This window comes from Brachyistius frenatus, unplaced genomic scaffold, assembly GCF_029030835.1.
Source record: "Brachyistius frenatus isolate BFR_SWC_R1_liver_20210118 unplaced genomic scaffold, ASM2903083v1 Contig_39, whole genome shotgun sequence".
Classification (NCBI taxonomy): Eukaryota; Metazoa; Chordata; class Actinopteri; family Embiotocidae; genus Brachyistius; species Brachyistius frenatus.
The window spans coordinates 1,725,699-1,742,370 of record NW_027210638.1 but is presented as its reverse complement, the minus strand read 5'-3'; the positions used below and the strand labels follow the sequence as shown (position 1 = coordinate 1,742,370).

The 16,672-nt window shown below is 39.5% G+C and overlaps 1 protein-coding gene across 3 annotated transcripts in view; it reads right to left on the bottom strand.

The window, feature by feature from the left end:
- furinb (furin (paired basic amino acid cleaving enzyme) b) overlaps positions 1-16,672 on the bottom strand; it is an 80,096-nt gene that overhangs the window by 27,691 nt on the left and 35,733 nt on the right. For all 3 annotated transcript variants that reach the window (XM_069701902.1, XM_069701905.1, XM_069701903.1), the window contains 4 exons: positions 11,639-11,737; positions 3,697-3,792; positions 1,895-2,023; positions 1,260-1,336 (listed from right to left, as the gene is read on the bottom strand). In XM_069701902.1, coding sequence (XP_069558003.1) covers positions 1,260-1,336; positions 1,895-2,023; positions 3,697-3,792; positions 11,639-11,737 — 401 coding nt within the window. The remainder of the gene's footprint in view (positions 1-1,259; positions 1,337-1,894; positions 2,024-3,696; positions 3,793-11,638; positions 11,738-16,672) is intronic.

The window sequence follows — 16,672 nt, the reverse complement described above, 5'->3', positions numbered from 1 at the left end:
CCCTTCCTTTTCATTACATGCCTATAAATTGATCGAGTCCAAGATAATTGCTCTGGCAACGCCACTGACACGGGTGGTAGACTGTGTGGGTGCAAGCCTACAGGCTGTGGGTTTATTATAATACATGTGTGCCTTCTGAAGTAATAGTGTGGTGCCGTTTGGGAGCCGAAATGTACTCGCGTCAGGTAGTCCCAGCCCAGTAGTGCTTTGTTCCATCAGCACGACAGAGTGGGATCTACTCTACACCGAGAGGAAGGGCTGGGATCGCTGTGCATGGCTGCTCGAGCAGTTGGCAAGGACAAGAAACAAAGCCTCTGCTCTAAACTTGCTGATGCTCATCCCTTTCAAGATAAATGCATATGGCAGATGAATAGATCATGTTTCAGATGAGGACAGAAAAACAAACACTACCTGTGCAACAGAAACGGCTTAGAGAGAGGAACGTTGTGTAAGTTCAAATTAGAACAACTTCCCAGAAATGATTCTATTTTCACACAATAGCTTCCACATGATCTTATGAACTTGTTAAGCCTATTTAGGTTCTCCCTCGGACCAACTGCAAGTGGATGAAAAAGAAATGAAGCAGAAAAACAAACAAAACAACTACAAAAAGACTTAGTGGCAGGCATCCTAGAAAAGAAACAGATTTGAAACAAATCCTGCAGTACATTTCTGAGGCGGGATGTAGCTTCTGATGTGCTCCAGGGGGATTGGACTGAAGCAGAGGACCATCGCGTTTAAAGAGACGGCAAGAAGGGAGGGGATGGATTTTTAGGATTCATCCGTGCTGGAGCCTTAATGCTCCATCATTAAATTGGAGAAAACATGTTTTAATGTGATCACCAAAGACTGGCGGGGGAGAGCATGAATCACTAGGGGCAAGTAAACAAGTATTGTATTAGCAACAAATAAGTGCTAGTGTGGCTAAAGGGCTGTTATGGGCTGGACCTTGAAATGCTGCTCCAGCAGCTTGGCTTGTGTACTGAAGCAAGAAAAAAAGGGAGCAATCTTTCAAGACTTTGCAAAGACTACACCAGTGCTAAACTTATATAATTGCTTTCTAAATGTAAATGCTTCAGGCAGGAGCACAAAACCAAAAGCTGTATTGACCTTCTTTGTTACCAGTGCTCTTCCCAGTCAACAAATGTTTATGCGAAGCTTGTGCTAAGTAAAAAAGGACATCCGTAGTTATTTGTCAGATTATAAATGTGCTTTTGCGTGCTTGCAATGAAATGAATCATGTGTGTTTGTCATATTACCTGTTCTCATTTCGCTGCGTGTATCTTGGCTGAGGGTCGGCATCTCCATCATTAACGTCATAGCTGGCCCCTGGGTCCTAAAACGGATATGTAAAAGTTTAGCACATCAATAAAGTCCTTTTAAATTTCTCCTCAAGCGCTCATTTAATTTAATTTCTTCTCTGAAAAATTTCTGTAACTGTAAATATTGTAAAGGAGGCTACTTTGTATGATACACTACATTTACTGTTTGGGATGTACCTTGGTTTTGGGATTAATGTGTTTAAGATTAAGCAGAGAAAATGAAAGAAAAGCAAATAAATAACATTTTTGTCATTTATTTGAAAAGATGTAAACATTTAACAGTGTTTCATTGGCCATAATATTTACTGTTACAAATAAGGCACTCAAATGCTAGCATATACAATAAATCTCCATTAAGACGAGTGGATCATATTCATAATTAACAAAACAACCATTAAGGCCAGAAGTGGAATCTAAGCTATAAAATTGCATGAAGAAACATTTCCCTTCTCTCTTTTCATCTGCAGTAAGAACAAAGCCATCTTGTGTGCTGGTTTCACTGTATGCTTTGGAAGAAAACATTTGATCCCTTGCCCGCTCCTATCTTTTACTATTTTGTATTTTTGACTTACATAATTGCTGATAAGGTCAGGATGGTCCTTCTCAATGCCATCATCCAGGATGGTCACCACAACCCCTCTTCCTGTGTAGCCTTGAGCCCAGGCTGCTTTTGTATTCAGGTCTTGATGTGTTGGAGCAGACTGGAAGAGACATACAACATTTGTTCATCTGTCAATCTGCTGTGACTGACACTTCCTAGACAAACCACAGACAAGGACTATCAGCGAGGTAACACCTTAAATCATCTGCAGACCTTTCACTTGCCGCATAGCACACTGATAAAACACACATCCGTGCTTGATACAAAACTATACACCGAGACAGAGAAGGGAAGATCAGAGGTGGTCGTGAACACTTAAAAACCAATTTCAATGCATCACTACGACATGTCTGCTTCCTCAGTATGAGCTGCCCAGTGTGAGCCTCCTAGTGCTGTTACGCTGTCAACGAAAGAGACAAACAACTTGTTGCAGGTCAGAAATCTTGGTGAGGGTATTTGCCTTTGATGCAGAAGAAATATCAATCAGCGTGCATTTGAGATGTGCGGAAGGGAGACAAATAGGCGATACGGGGTGGTAAAGCGTGAGTTGGATGAATAACGGAAACATTTGTGCTGTGAGAAGTATGAAGAGGAGCGAGCGCTAGAGGTAACAGAGATGGTTACAGATGAACACAGAGGAATTGGGGAGGGAGGGGGGGCAGGGGGGGACAGAAAGACATCAAAGAGAACCTCCTCTGCTCCCCTTTATGTATCCCGCTGATTTCTCTCCACAGGTGACAACTCCTGCATCTGCATTTCTGTGACAGGATGCTTAGGTAAGTATCTTAAATTCCTGGATATATATTCAACTGGCACAATACCAATTTTAAGTAAATGTTTGGTGCAAACTGATGGTGCCGTGCACCCAAACAAACCAACATAAAAGAACTCTGAATTCCAGAAAATTGGTCGTGGTAACAAGACGAAGCGTCAGCACTGGAGATATTTGAGCTTAACCAGCTTCGTTTTCTTCAAGAAAGAGCTGTGTAGAATACTTTAAACATGAGAAAAAGGGTTTAAGTCCTCATACGATTAGAGGTCTAATGCTGAATGGCAGAGGTGGTTTCACTACTTTTATTCATTGGTGATTTAAGTCTGGAGTAGTCAGTGTTGTCATTAATCCGTTGCAGTGACAGAGGTTTTGTGCACATTAAGAAAAAAGAAAAGGGGGAGATTACGGTAAATAGAAGCATCTCTGGAAAAATGAAACAGACATGGTGCCAGGACCATTTGCTATCAATGTTTCACAGGTGATACAGTTCAGTAGTGGATCTAGCCTAGACATATAATTTTCCATTCAACACAACATCCCAGGATGCATTATACATTTGACTCAGAAAACCTTGGGTTGGTGGTAAAGATTACAGAACTAAGCCTTGGCTCAAAACACAGAAATTAAATTTGTGATTATCTGACTGACCATGAGCAAATTAATATGTTCTGTCTTCTGCAATAATGAATACATCTTTAAATCAGCTTTGTAAACTGCAGAGAAGGATCATTTCTGAAGCTTTAAAACCTTAAGTGGCACAAAAAGATATAAAATCATTATATGTCTACTGACTGTGCACCTATTTTATTTCTTTGTTGATAATGTTACACAGATGTTCCTTCTATACAACCACAAGCATACTACTACAAATTTCATCATGCATGCTATTTCAGAACTATTATAGTACATGTACTGAATGTTTGACATTGTTAACATACCAGTCGTAATGACAGACTAATGAAATCTAAGCTACTGTATAAAGATAAGAGACCATTACACACCAGGTACCACTGTTGGGGGAAATCGGGGTCCGTTGGGTCTTCATAGACATCCCTCTTCTTCCTTTTTCTTACCAGCTGCTGCTCTGCCCACAGCACCTGGGGAATCCAGACGCACACACAGACACACACAGCGTACACACAAACCCACACGTAAAGAGAAAATTCACAGGTTACACAGCTATCCTTACGTGATATTGTGTCAGTGCTAATGTTCTCATTTCAGAAATTGTTGCAATGTCCCACAGACTGAAGACGTGGAAAAACATGGTACCAGCTGTGTTCAAAAAGTAATAAATAGAAAGAGAAGCAGAGATGTGAAGAAAATCTAATTTATTTCATTGCTCTGATGCAGAGGGAGAGTGGCTCCTGTGCAGCGCGCCAGAGTATCAGCCTTTGAAGTTGCAGGGCTGCTGGGATATGCACAGGCTCGGTAAGGTAGAGTGACAAGCACTGCCAACATTACACTGGAAAATGTAATTTTATAGTTTTGCCTCCTAAATTGAAAATATCAATTCCACACATTCTCGACAGACAAAAGAAAATATCTAATGTCTGTCCACTTCCAGTTTTTATGCCTGTGTCTGTACAGTTTGACGGGTATTTTCTCTCTGAACATGACTGACAGCAGTGAGAATGCTTGAAGACACTTGGTAAAATTTGATACATTTCACTGTGCTGACAACATTTCAGCATTTCATATCAAAACTGTGAAACAAAATCAGATAAATGGTTGTCGTTTTGTAAGTTTAATAAGAAACACCTCCTCAAAACTGTGGTCAAAAACATACCTCCACAACAGACACCTTTCAACTTCTCATTTACAAAGAAAACATATTGTTTGTTAGGAGTGAGGTTTTAAAGCACAATCAAAGTTAAAGTCGTTAGTTGGAGTAAGGAAGACACCAGTGAATACAGTACTTTCTTGCAAATGCAGAGGTATGTGACTTTATATCCTCGATGAGAAGGATTGTGTCTTGAGAATACAATGATTTTTATATAAATAATTTATCTCAAGATATGTATGATTCAAGAACAAAGAGTGAAGCTGAAAGAGGGGGACCAGAGAAAGGTGGATGTAGGGTGAAGGAACTGTCCTGTTGATTTTTTGCCACATTTGGTTTGAATTTGTGGTTCTTCTTTTATAACTTAATTAAGGTCCAACACATTCAAAATTATGTTAAAAAATGAAGTTGAAATGTAGCATTGTAGCACAGTGCACACATTAGAGTGAGCTTAGAGAGACGCTTATCTTCGGCAAGAAACTGCAGCAGTTTAGGCAAACGCTGGTGTGCAATATTTGGGTCAAAATTAATCCTCTTCTGAATTCTTGTTTACGGTGACAAAGCTGAAACTGCCTCCATTTATGTATGAAAAAGCCTGAAGTGAAGTGTGTCTAAAGTTGTGAATTTCCTTTGTCGGAGTACAACTATAGTTATTTGAGTATTTCAGTTATTTTCAATAGTTTTTTGCTTCCCATGGCGCTGTGAGTGTTGTTTGTAGTGGTGAGGCTTCTCTGCTTGCTTGATTTCATGATTACATGCTTCTATGAGGAGCATGGTCTGAATGTAAATGGTTTCAGTACAGCTGCACAGGGTTCTGTAGCTCCAAATCCAATTGAAAACTTTGCCTTCGAGAATAAAGCCATTAACCTTATTCGAATGACCCTAGACTAATTAAACATTTATCTCATTTCATTATATTTATAACGGCACATAACTGACCTCACTGCACTGCTGCCCAATACATTATTAACAGAGCAAAATTACAACCAATATATGAATCAGATGATAATCTGGATACAACCATCAATTGTAGGTTATACAGTGTTTCATTTATACAGTTAATTATGGCGAATGATTAAACATTAGCACACTCAACTTACTCATATAAAATCATCTTGAGGAAACTGACACCAAATACAATTATTGTAGCGTAATCTTTATAATTATTGCAAACTGTGGAATATTTTGTGGAACATTTCAGCAACATCGCCTACTCTTATGTACTAGGAAAAACAAGGTGTGATCCATTTCTTGCGAAAAGATACAGTAATCTATGATCATTTAAATACAGACAAATAAGCACCACCTTGAGGTTCGGAACATATATAAAGATGAGACAAACACAAAAGAGGCAATCATGAAACAAGACGAGGTCTTCAAGTGGGCCAGGATTGTAATTTGCACGAGCAATAAAGTATTTGTTCCGTGTCTCGCACAGTGTCCTGAGGGCTTTCCTGTCTGATGACTACACAGAAGCCATGCGGGTATTATTTTTTTTATTCGATGAGACTGGAAGAATGGCGCCCCGTGCTTTGATCTACAACTCTGTTTCCATAGTATACAGAGAAAGAAGCTAGGTTAAGGGATCATTTTTTGACGTTCCCAATTTTTCTTAGTTTTCATGAACATGAAAAGACAAAACCCAACAATGAATTAATCCTACTAACAAGTAAGGCTCGGTCTTCGAACCCCAAATCACAATTATCATATATTCATTAATATTGATGATTATAACAATATGCATTTAGTACCACTAATGAGAAAGGACACTCAACGTGTCTGTTGGACCTGGAGGACACATTGAATGTAAACCCAGCTAGTCTGTTCACCAGAAAACTTCACAGGAAATGTTTTAATTTGAAATTCAGCAGGTAACTTCATATTCATCTTGATACGGAATCCTAAACAAACAAATGCTTGTTATGGTTCAAAACTATCATTTAATTCTAAAATAATAACATGATTTTTTTCTGCGATCAACATGGTTTATAACATCACACAAAAGATCATGCTACACAATGACTTTACCACACTGGTACTGGCAGATGTATTTACATTTACATGCCTTATAATAATACAAAATATAAATATATAAATACAAAATATAAAAAATGAAGAGTGGCAAATAGACCAACAGCTACAACTCTGGTTCCTATCACAAACTCAGCAATATCTAAAAAAGCTGTAAAAATATTGCACCGTGCAAACCTGTTGTCTGAATTTATGGAACACGAAGTCCTCTGCCGACCAGTAAAGTTGCAGTTTACCTCCATGTCTGTCCAGACCCATATCATATATGTAGGGAACACTTTGAAGGAATTTGGCCAATAAATGTGATTCTGATAAGGGACTCATTTGTAGCGATGACAGTTCAAATACTTCAAATATGAATGTCGCTGCAAAAAAAGCTACAAAAAACATGGATGCCTCACACACATCTTCAGCCTGACAGCACGGAATGTCCATACAGTCACCACAATTTCAAGGTGGACACCCAGGATTAGTGTCACCAATGCAGTATCTGATCAAATGTTAAATTTGGTCACAATCTCCCCTCCTGTTCTACAGTTATGGCTTAAATAATGGCGGCAAAAGTTTAGTTTTTTTTTTTTTTTTTAAACCATTATGATGCTACAATTAAATTGATCTTTTGGACATATTTGTCATAATTTGATCCTATTAGACATTTGTGTGAAATCTTAATCATAATTAACGTATGAAGTCTCAAGTTAGGGCAACAAACCTGTTTCGCGAGGTCACTGACTTTTGACCAGCAAATTCTAATCAGTTCATTCTTAAGTCCAAGTGAACATTTGTGCCAAATTCTGAAGAAAATCACTCGAGGTATTGCTGAGATATGGTTTTCACAAGATGGAGACAGGCAAGTCGAAAAAATAATGAGTCTGGCCATGGCTGTTGCGGACATGGAAACATAAAAACAATTTGAGCTGGAAGAATTACTCTCTCTGCTGAAAATAGTCCGTCATGGTCTCCAACAAATACATTATTTCTTGTGACTCACAGTTAAACATTTACGTCAGTGGGCATGAGTGGACTTGAGGCTGAAATCCACAAACAAGCTTGGTAGGTCAGGCAGTACTGAGAGGATAACTAATGTATTGGTTTTGATCTCTCCATAGGATTTGTTGACAATAACACATTAACCAGTACGGCTTCATGCAGCATTTACAAATACAGCCAGAGACAAACTCTGTAGCGAAACTGCAAGAGAAAGGAGGGGAGGTGGGAAGGAGGTGGTTGGGGGAGGGAAGGAGGAGGGGGAGGAGTATGTATTGTAAATTCTCTCCAAAACACGTTATGCAGTAAGCTGTCCTATACTGCTGTTTATACAAAACCAGCAGCCATCCCAAAACAAATCGATTCTTTCCCTCATAGAAAAGATGTGGGGTGTGGAGAGGAGAAAACAACCCTAGCAAGCATAATGGAAAAAGCTTATGCTGCTGCCAATGTCATCATGCCACAGTGGGATTATTCAAAAGGGGATGCTGATAAGCGACATGTTCGTACCATGGAGCAGAGGAAAAGAGACAATGGAAGTAAAGAAGAAACACTGTAACCAGCTCAGAGCTCAGCATAGACTAATCCCAATCCAACCATTGTGTTTTCATTGCCTCCTAGAGCTTTTTCCTTTCAATGAGGGGAAGCATAACATTTTGCTTTCTTTTTTTGTACCAGGAATCAGATACTATCATATGAATATACAAATGCACTTAAATAAACACATGAATGCAATCCCACTCACGCATGGTGAGGTTGTTTTTTTTTGGCAGTGGTCATGCTGTGCATGAGGTTTGCTCTGTTTCTGGTTGTGTGGGTGGGTGGGTAACCTCGGGACAAACTGTTCTTCTTCAGCCAGAAACCCAATGCCCTAAATAGCTAGAGGTTCAAGCGGTAACTTGAACCTCTGACCTTCTGACTGAAATGAACCTTTGAGGTGGAATCTCTCTCGTCAAAAATGTCTTCATACTAGATGATGCTTTATTTCCGCAGCTCTGCTGTTACCTTTCCAGTATTACCTTTCCAGATGCTTCCACTCTCATTTGGTGTTGCCAAATGGCTTACCAAACACAAAGTAAGCGTCAGTGTCCATCTTGCTGATTCATTTTTGGTCCTTGCCAGACACTTATTAGGAGCACATCAACTTTCAAAAGACCGTTTCTCATTTGTGTTGTAATGTTGCTCAGTCCATTCTGCATTTTGTCCGTAACTGTTGCCATACCTACCTAAAATCCAGTATTGCACATCATTAAATCCTCTTCAGCAACAAAGACAAAATCCCTTCCTTTGTCACCGCTCATACTAAAACTCATTTATTGCAGATGTTTTGAGGTCTCAAAACAAATCTCGGAATCATTTGAGAGCCCGAGTACTCTCCCAGCATCCAGTCAGAAACCTACAAGCCCATATGTTCTCAGAGAGTTGTTAATGCCCATTCAGGCTGACCCCTGACAATAGTGGCTTCATCGAATGTACCCATATATCACTAATGATGTCTTGAGGCCTTGGCGGTTGTCAGACCACATCAGTCCTTTCTTCAGCCAGCTCAACTTACGTTCAAAGAAAGCCACAGAGCAGTCTTGGGGCTCAAAACTTGACAGATCTACCTTGCTACAGATAGCCACAGTCTGTTCTCACGTCATAACGGTCTCCTTTTTAGCACCAGTTAGATACCTCTTAAAATGCTTTACAGCAGCAATTACTACTTCTACAAGCCTTGTTTCCTATGTGAACATGGCAGCACTGTGTTTCTGAGTGGAGGTAACACCGAAAACAGAGGGTAGCTCAAGCAGATGTGTCCAAACCTACTTATGCTGCTGCTCCCTGGGTTAACAGCTATTTAACTTTTCCAGCTTGCCAATAAGTTTGGCTCTGAGTGGCGAAAATCTTTAAGGAGTGGATTGATTTAATAGATTTTTTACCATTTCAACATTATGTATGGCAGATTTAAAAGGTCAGATTCATAAACAGTATATAAAAATGGATGCAGCATGTGGGTCTGAAAAGTGAAATACCAGTGAGAGTTATCAGGGGCTTGTTCCAAGAACCTCGAGCTCCAAAAGACTCCAATTCAAAAAGTGTCAACTTCTTTCATGAAAAACAGAGTTAATAATTTTTTTTCCACAAAGCTTTATGGTGCTTTTTGTTAAATTCACTCCTGATTAGTGTACTGGTGGTCCATCTGAAAAAAATGTGGCAATTTGATATTAGGACTCAAAGAGAGGTATGTTTGGGGGCGTGTCTGGTGTGACTGACATGCCAAGGGTGTAGTCAGGTTGTCAATATAGCTAGGTGGAAAATAGCATCCTCGAGTTATCAGTCAGATCCCCCCCCTTGCTCCTCTCCAGCTCACCCAAATATGGTCACCTGTGGCTCCAAAACACCAACATTATTTCGGCCAAAATGTCAGACTTGAGGCTTCAACATAGCAGTTAGGTGGTTGTGACAGTGGGTTGTACCTTGGTCAGATTATCCAAATCATACAGAAAGATATTTTGACTTTTACCCATATTGGTACTATATCTTGCCATGCAAAGGGATTTGATTTAACTAAAACAGGTTTTAAGATTTCCTGCCACTGATGATTCACACTCCCATACAATGGAAGTAAAGGACGTTTTGGTTTTGGCATTCAAAACGTCAAATCACTGTAATTGAAAAACCAACAGCAGTGCCTCTTTTTAAAATCCATGTTCCACAGTTCTCACACTGTCAAACTGACTATTTTCTACATTGTGTTCTAGATGACAAAGAAAGCTATTCACTGTGAGGTTTGGGGAGTACGCCTATTCTTGTTATTAGGACCTGTGTGACATTTTGCCCACTCAGGTCTGAACCATTTCCTCCCTCAGCAGCTCAGGTCTGAATAAAAAGGGGAAAGGCCATGAACACAGCTTGAAAAAGGTTTGACATTCTTGGACTCATATATATCCTATTAACCTTTATATTTATCCAGCTTTTGACACCACACGCAAATGCAAAAAGTATAAAGAACATTTGACAAGTGTATTTGCTTTTTTTTTTTTTACTAGAAAATCTCGTGCATTGCTTATTAAATAATACAACTCAAATAACAAGAGCTTTTGATAGATGATCAAATTAAATTGTTCATACAGGCATGTGGTAATTGCAAATTTCCTGCTGCCTTCACAAGACAGGGGTGTAATAATCTATACATTTCACATCTAATTTTATGCACAAGCAAATGTCTTTTTAAAGATCATGTCTGGTGTTCTATCACGTATTATTTTCTCTATGGTTAACATGACATCTGGATGCTGGAGATATATATGCAGCTGTAATAAAGATTCAAGTGTAATGTTTACAATGTGAATCGGTGTAAAGAGTGTTTTCTAACGAACAAACAAATGTGGTCCTCGCCAGTGGATGAACTTGATCACACAAGAAAAGGTTTGGCTCTGGTGGTCTCCGGTGTCATTTTCAAAATGACTCTATAACATTTTTTAAAAACGTTACCTGAATTTGAGAAATGTAATTTAAACACAGACTTTTTTGATTGGATATCACCAGACCTCTCTCTAGGAACAGGAACAGTACAAAGAGAGACAGTTTGTCTCTTAATCTTTGCCAAGAAAAAAACTTCTTTTATATTGGAACTTCTGTGCTGACTGAACTACATCTGGTATTCACAGAAAGTGCGATTTTTCACAGTTATCGCATGCCAATTCTAATTTGGTGTTTGGTCCGTGTGCAAATCTGTAACCAGATGTCCAAATGAAAATGGCACTTAGGGTGTAGAACATGTTCCAGTTTTTGAATGTTAGACTGATTAATGCCAATTTTCCTCTCTAGTTAACATAGGTGCAAATAATGATGTGAAAAGCCTGGAAGAAAAGCATGAGCAATCATAGAGGCACTCCCAGCTGTTGTGTTGGTTGGGTGCATCTATTTTGCATATTTACAGCTATGTGGTTCCTTGGATTGGGTCAGGGGGACAGATGGAAGGACGAGTGTGGACTGCAAAGAATACGGAGTTGGACATGCTGTCATTGATGCTGGCATCCTTTTTCTCTTGTGATATACAGTACATGCTCTCTGTGTGTAATCCAATCTGTCTTTTTGGCCTTTTGTTGCCAGCATTGTGCTACAATGAGGTGTGTGAGAGCTGACAACAGTCTTACCTGTGGTTCTTTTCGCAGTCTGACGTGCATCCCCTTGTGGCCAGACAAAGCCCTTTTTTCTACAGCATGGTGCCTGAAGTGATAATAATCTCCAAAAACCTGCACAAACAGAAAGGGAAAGGCAATGAGTTCACCTGCAGCAGCAGGATGGCCAGATAACACTCGGTGCTCACCAAGGCATTCACGTTCACAAAGCCAAGGTGCAGGTTGTGAAAAATGAAAAGAGCTGGAAACACACATGTCCAGCTGAACATCAAATAGCCTTTTCTGTCCATATTCAAAACTAAATGAGTATCTGTTATTCCTATGTTTATAATGATGTAAGCATCTGTTTAAATGATCACAGTTAAAACCATTACTTCACTGAACACCCATAACATACCACACAAAGGCACATGAGATTTACCGTTTTATGTCTTTGACATCTGTGTTGTATTGATATTTAAATGATGTGTTAAAATTCCACAAGCCAGGACAGTTTTAGAAACCTTTGAAGGATATGAACAGGATCTTATCTCAGCTTTTCAGAAGAAACAACAAAAGAACCTGCCTATTCCACACAGCAACAAACAAGCAGAGTAATAGAATCCAACCTGGGAGTGAGGTGAAGAAACCTCTACTCTCTGCAGATTGGAAAACATGTCAGACACACAGAAGTGAACCAGCCTAAAGACATCCATTACAAAACTGCAGATGGACATAAAAAATTAGACGCCTCCATCAGAGGTACAGTCACTTCAGAGTTATTCTGAAGCATTCCTCGTACTGCTGTCACTGTTCCCTGCACGTCCTGCTCATAAAAGAGCTTTTAAGGACAAGAGATTGTGTGACAGCTGTCACAAAACTGGCCTAAAACCTCAGGGGGTGCTTCCTTTTTGTCAGCCTTGCTCTTAAGTGACACACAGAGCAGCCAGAGCCTCCCCCTTGTTATGTCAAGGACGGTTGACCTGAGAGAAAGATAGAGACTACTTATTAAGGACACAGATAAGAGTGTGGTAAGGACAAAAATAACCAAACAAAAGGTGGAGGAAGAGGAGGATGAGGAGCAGCCCAGCCACTCTTTGCACGGGTATTCACCAGAGAACAGCCTCCATTTGAGGAGGAAGCAATGCAATCTGTACGGTGGTGCCACTGGGGACTGGCTCACCTTCACAAGCCCAGTGGAGCGGAGGAAGAGAGGGGGAAGATGAGGAGGAGGGGATGACGGAGGGAGGCAAGAGGGGAGGGGGCGCAGGGTTTGACAGGCCGACCAGGCAGGATGGATGTGTGTGAGGAGGGAGAAGAGCAGACGCAGCAGGATGGAAGGCTCTCCTGGGGCTGCAGGCTGATTCTGCAGGCAGGCTGTCTGCAAGCCGACCAGACTGGAGGTTGGAGCTTAGCGGCCTAGTCTGGCAGCACTGATATGAAGCTGCCGTCCGAGTGCCAGCCAATTTGACTTCATTTGTCAAATATTTGTAATTAAAACTTGATTTTATGTAATTTGTTGTGATCATTTTCATATAAAGTGAGTGAGGACGACTCTAAAATTACCATATTATGCAAAAATCTTAAGTTTATACTGCAGGCAATTATGGGTAGAACAAAAAAATTCAATAAGGAGACCGCTTTGCAATCATGAAATGATAAAAAATGTGGCAAGTGTACAAAAAAAAATTTGAACATAAAATACATTCTTTGCCGATTTAAACGCATATAGACAAGTGGAAAAAAAGCTTATGTGTTCAAGTCAAGCGATATAGTCTTGGATAGCCAAATGTATCTCCACTGGCAGCACCAGCACTCGAACCATATATCATTCTGGTATAGGGGAAAAATGCTCTGGCTAGTTTGACTTTCTTTAAACTAATCACAATCCTCTTAACATTTATCTATGAAACAAATAAGTTTGTGAAATTTTACGCATGTCTAAAAGACACAAAGGCCTGGTAGACCTATCATTTTTGACTTCTAAATTTTAATAAGGCTTAAGTTCTTACATTTGGCCCTAAACACCTGAAAATATTCTCTATGTAACTGTATAGTTACTCTATATGATATTGCCTCGGACTACAGCACCTCTATAAGTCCTCTTTGATGAGGAATGTCCTTATTATGACACAAAGCAAGTCTAGGTCTGCTTTCTTTCATCGACGCAATATTATTAAAATCAGGAACATCCTGCCTCAGTGCAAAGTTATTTCCTTGTTGTCAGAATGTCTCAATAAGTCTTTAAAAAGCCTGCAGTTGATCAAAACTGCTGCAGCAAGTGTTGACAGGATTTAGCAGGAAAGATCACATTTCTCCCATTTTACAACATAGCTTCTTTTCATTGTCTCTCCATAAAAACAAGAATAGAAGTCAACATTTTCTGCTGACTTACAATGCTCTTATTGGCCAATCTATAGTATCTCAAAGATCTCATAGTACTATATCCTCCAAATAGAGCGATTTACTCTTACAATTCTGGCTTGTTTGGGATTCCTAGAGTTTATGGGAAGCAGAGCTTTCAGGCCACTCTCTTGTGGAAGCTCCTTGTTTGGTCTGTCTGGGAGGCAGACACCGCCTCTACTTTTCAAATTAGGCCTACAACTTTCCTATTTGACAAAGCTGATAGTTGGGGGTTGGCTGAGGTGAGCTTTACTCATCCCTTCGTGCTGTTGCTATAGGCCTAGGCTGATGGGGGACTTTCAATTGAGTTCCTCTCCTCTCTCTTTCACTCTTCATGAATATATATATGCCACCAAATGCACTTTACTTATATTATGCTGTCTTTCTTTATTGTTTGTTATCTCATTATCTGCAGTTTTTTGCTGCATGTTTTTGGTCTGCGGTTACTGGCACCACCATCAGTTTCTTCTTTTCTCTCTATCGCTCCTCTCTCAACAAGTCTGGTTCTGTCGGAGGTTTCTCATATGCTATATAAATAAAACTGAATTGAACAATTGCCTTAGGTGGTGCTGAGCCCAGGATGCCACAGTATCTTGCAAGCAATATAGAATAGTTTTGTTCTGTCCACTGTTAACTGGAAGGTGAATTCATGTGAGCATAACATGATACTTGTCTTCGAGACAGTTTTGTGCCAGGTCCTCAGTTGATGCTGACTTTTTAATGACATTGTCAATAAATTAGACGATTCAGCAAATGACCTTAAACACATCCGATGTAAAAAATATCGTCGAGCAGAAAAGGGAGAAGCCATTGACTGATGCATGATTGAGATGAGATTAGAGAAGTGACCTGAAAAATTAATGAGACCCACTTTCTCGTTGATTGCGGCAGGGCAGAAAAGCTCATTTGCGCTGCACTGGGGTGACTTTTTGTGGGACAAACCCATTTCCTAGAGTGCTGATGTCCTCATTTAGACCAGGAGTCTACAGGTTTTTGGGAAATTGAGATGGGGGACGAAAACATTGGTGTAGCTGGACATAAGTGCGGCTGAGTCATGCCTCTCCAAAGCCTGAACTTCGAGTGAATCATAAGGGGTGTGAGTGTGTGTGTGTGTGTCAGTGATAATAATTGAGAGCACTGTAGGTCATTAGTCACCCTGCCACTATGCTCTGAGTCTGCATTTAAGACACACACACACACACACACACACACACACACACACACACACACACACACACACACACACACACACACACACACACACACACACACACACACACACACACACACACACACACACACACACCATTACACTTTTCACTGGGCAGTGCCAAAAGTAGCTCTATCATATGATCCTTACTTTAGCAATTTCAGTGCCATTACCATGTCGTCTATCCCTTCACGTAGTCTTGAGGGAAATCTTTAACATAGGGGTGCATTGTAGCCCAAAAAATAACGCAAGGAACTGTGGTAGCAACTAACAACTATTGTCAATTATGAGTTGTTAATTGTTTATTCGATTAATTAGCTATTTATTCGATAATATGCTGTAAAATTATGGAAAAGGGACACTTTGTCAAATCAACAGTCCAAAAACTACTTATATATATATATATATATATATATATATATATATATATATAACATTTATTATATATTACATTTGACAAGCTGGAACAAGTGGCATTTAAATGAACTGTTACCAAATAATGGCCCTGACCTCTGATGACTCAATTAACTGAAAAATGTTTTAGCTCTATATAACCAACAAATATTGGAGTCTTGCATAGTAATCGCCACAGTATACTGCAACTCTTTCAGATACAAACTATAAATAGTTAATGCAAAATGATTGCACTTTCATGTAAGTTTACAGCACACACTTGTACATGCAAGGCTCTTGGTATGATCTATCTTCACAGAACATTTTGAAAGAACAGTCCATGTCAGCTCTGTGAGAGCAGAGAGAAGACGTGCCAAATTTACGTTTTTAAGACATGCCCAGAGGCTTCCCTCGGGTCAAATCCGAATCTGCACATCACACTGAAAGGGCCATTGCATCCCTCAGAAATATTTCATAAAAATAAGACAGCACTGTGAGAATCAGAACGAATGTTGTACTTTACTGAATGTGCGTCACAACATGTGTACTAAGAAAAAGCTAAATAAAAGCTGATAAAAGACCTTGATGGGATTTGAATATAATGTTGATGTATTATAAGAATAGGATGGATTTATATTCTGAAAATAGAGGCATAATATTGATTCACTTATAAATGGCTTTAAAAGGTTTTCAGATTTCAAAGAATGATGTATTATCCCCTATTTATTTTGTCTTAAAGTATATTTCTGTGAAATGTTTTGTCTCAGAAGTAGTAGATCGTGAAAAGACAGATCCCAATAAAAATGCCCTTGTAAATTTCAGTGACAGTAATCCATGTAATGTATTTTTATTAGATGTAGTAAATTGGACCAAAATAATGTACTTTTTAAAAATTTCTTCGAAAGGCCTGAGCTCCAAAGCTGCCTAAAATTGATGCACACAGTTGACAGTGTTTCTGTCTCTCATCCCACATTCAGAATCCCACTGAGAGCGGAATTTTAATGAGAATCAAACATTTTTAATAGTGAGTCATTTTCAAAACTTGTGGCTGCAGCATTAAGAAT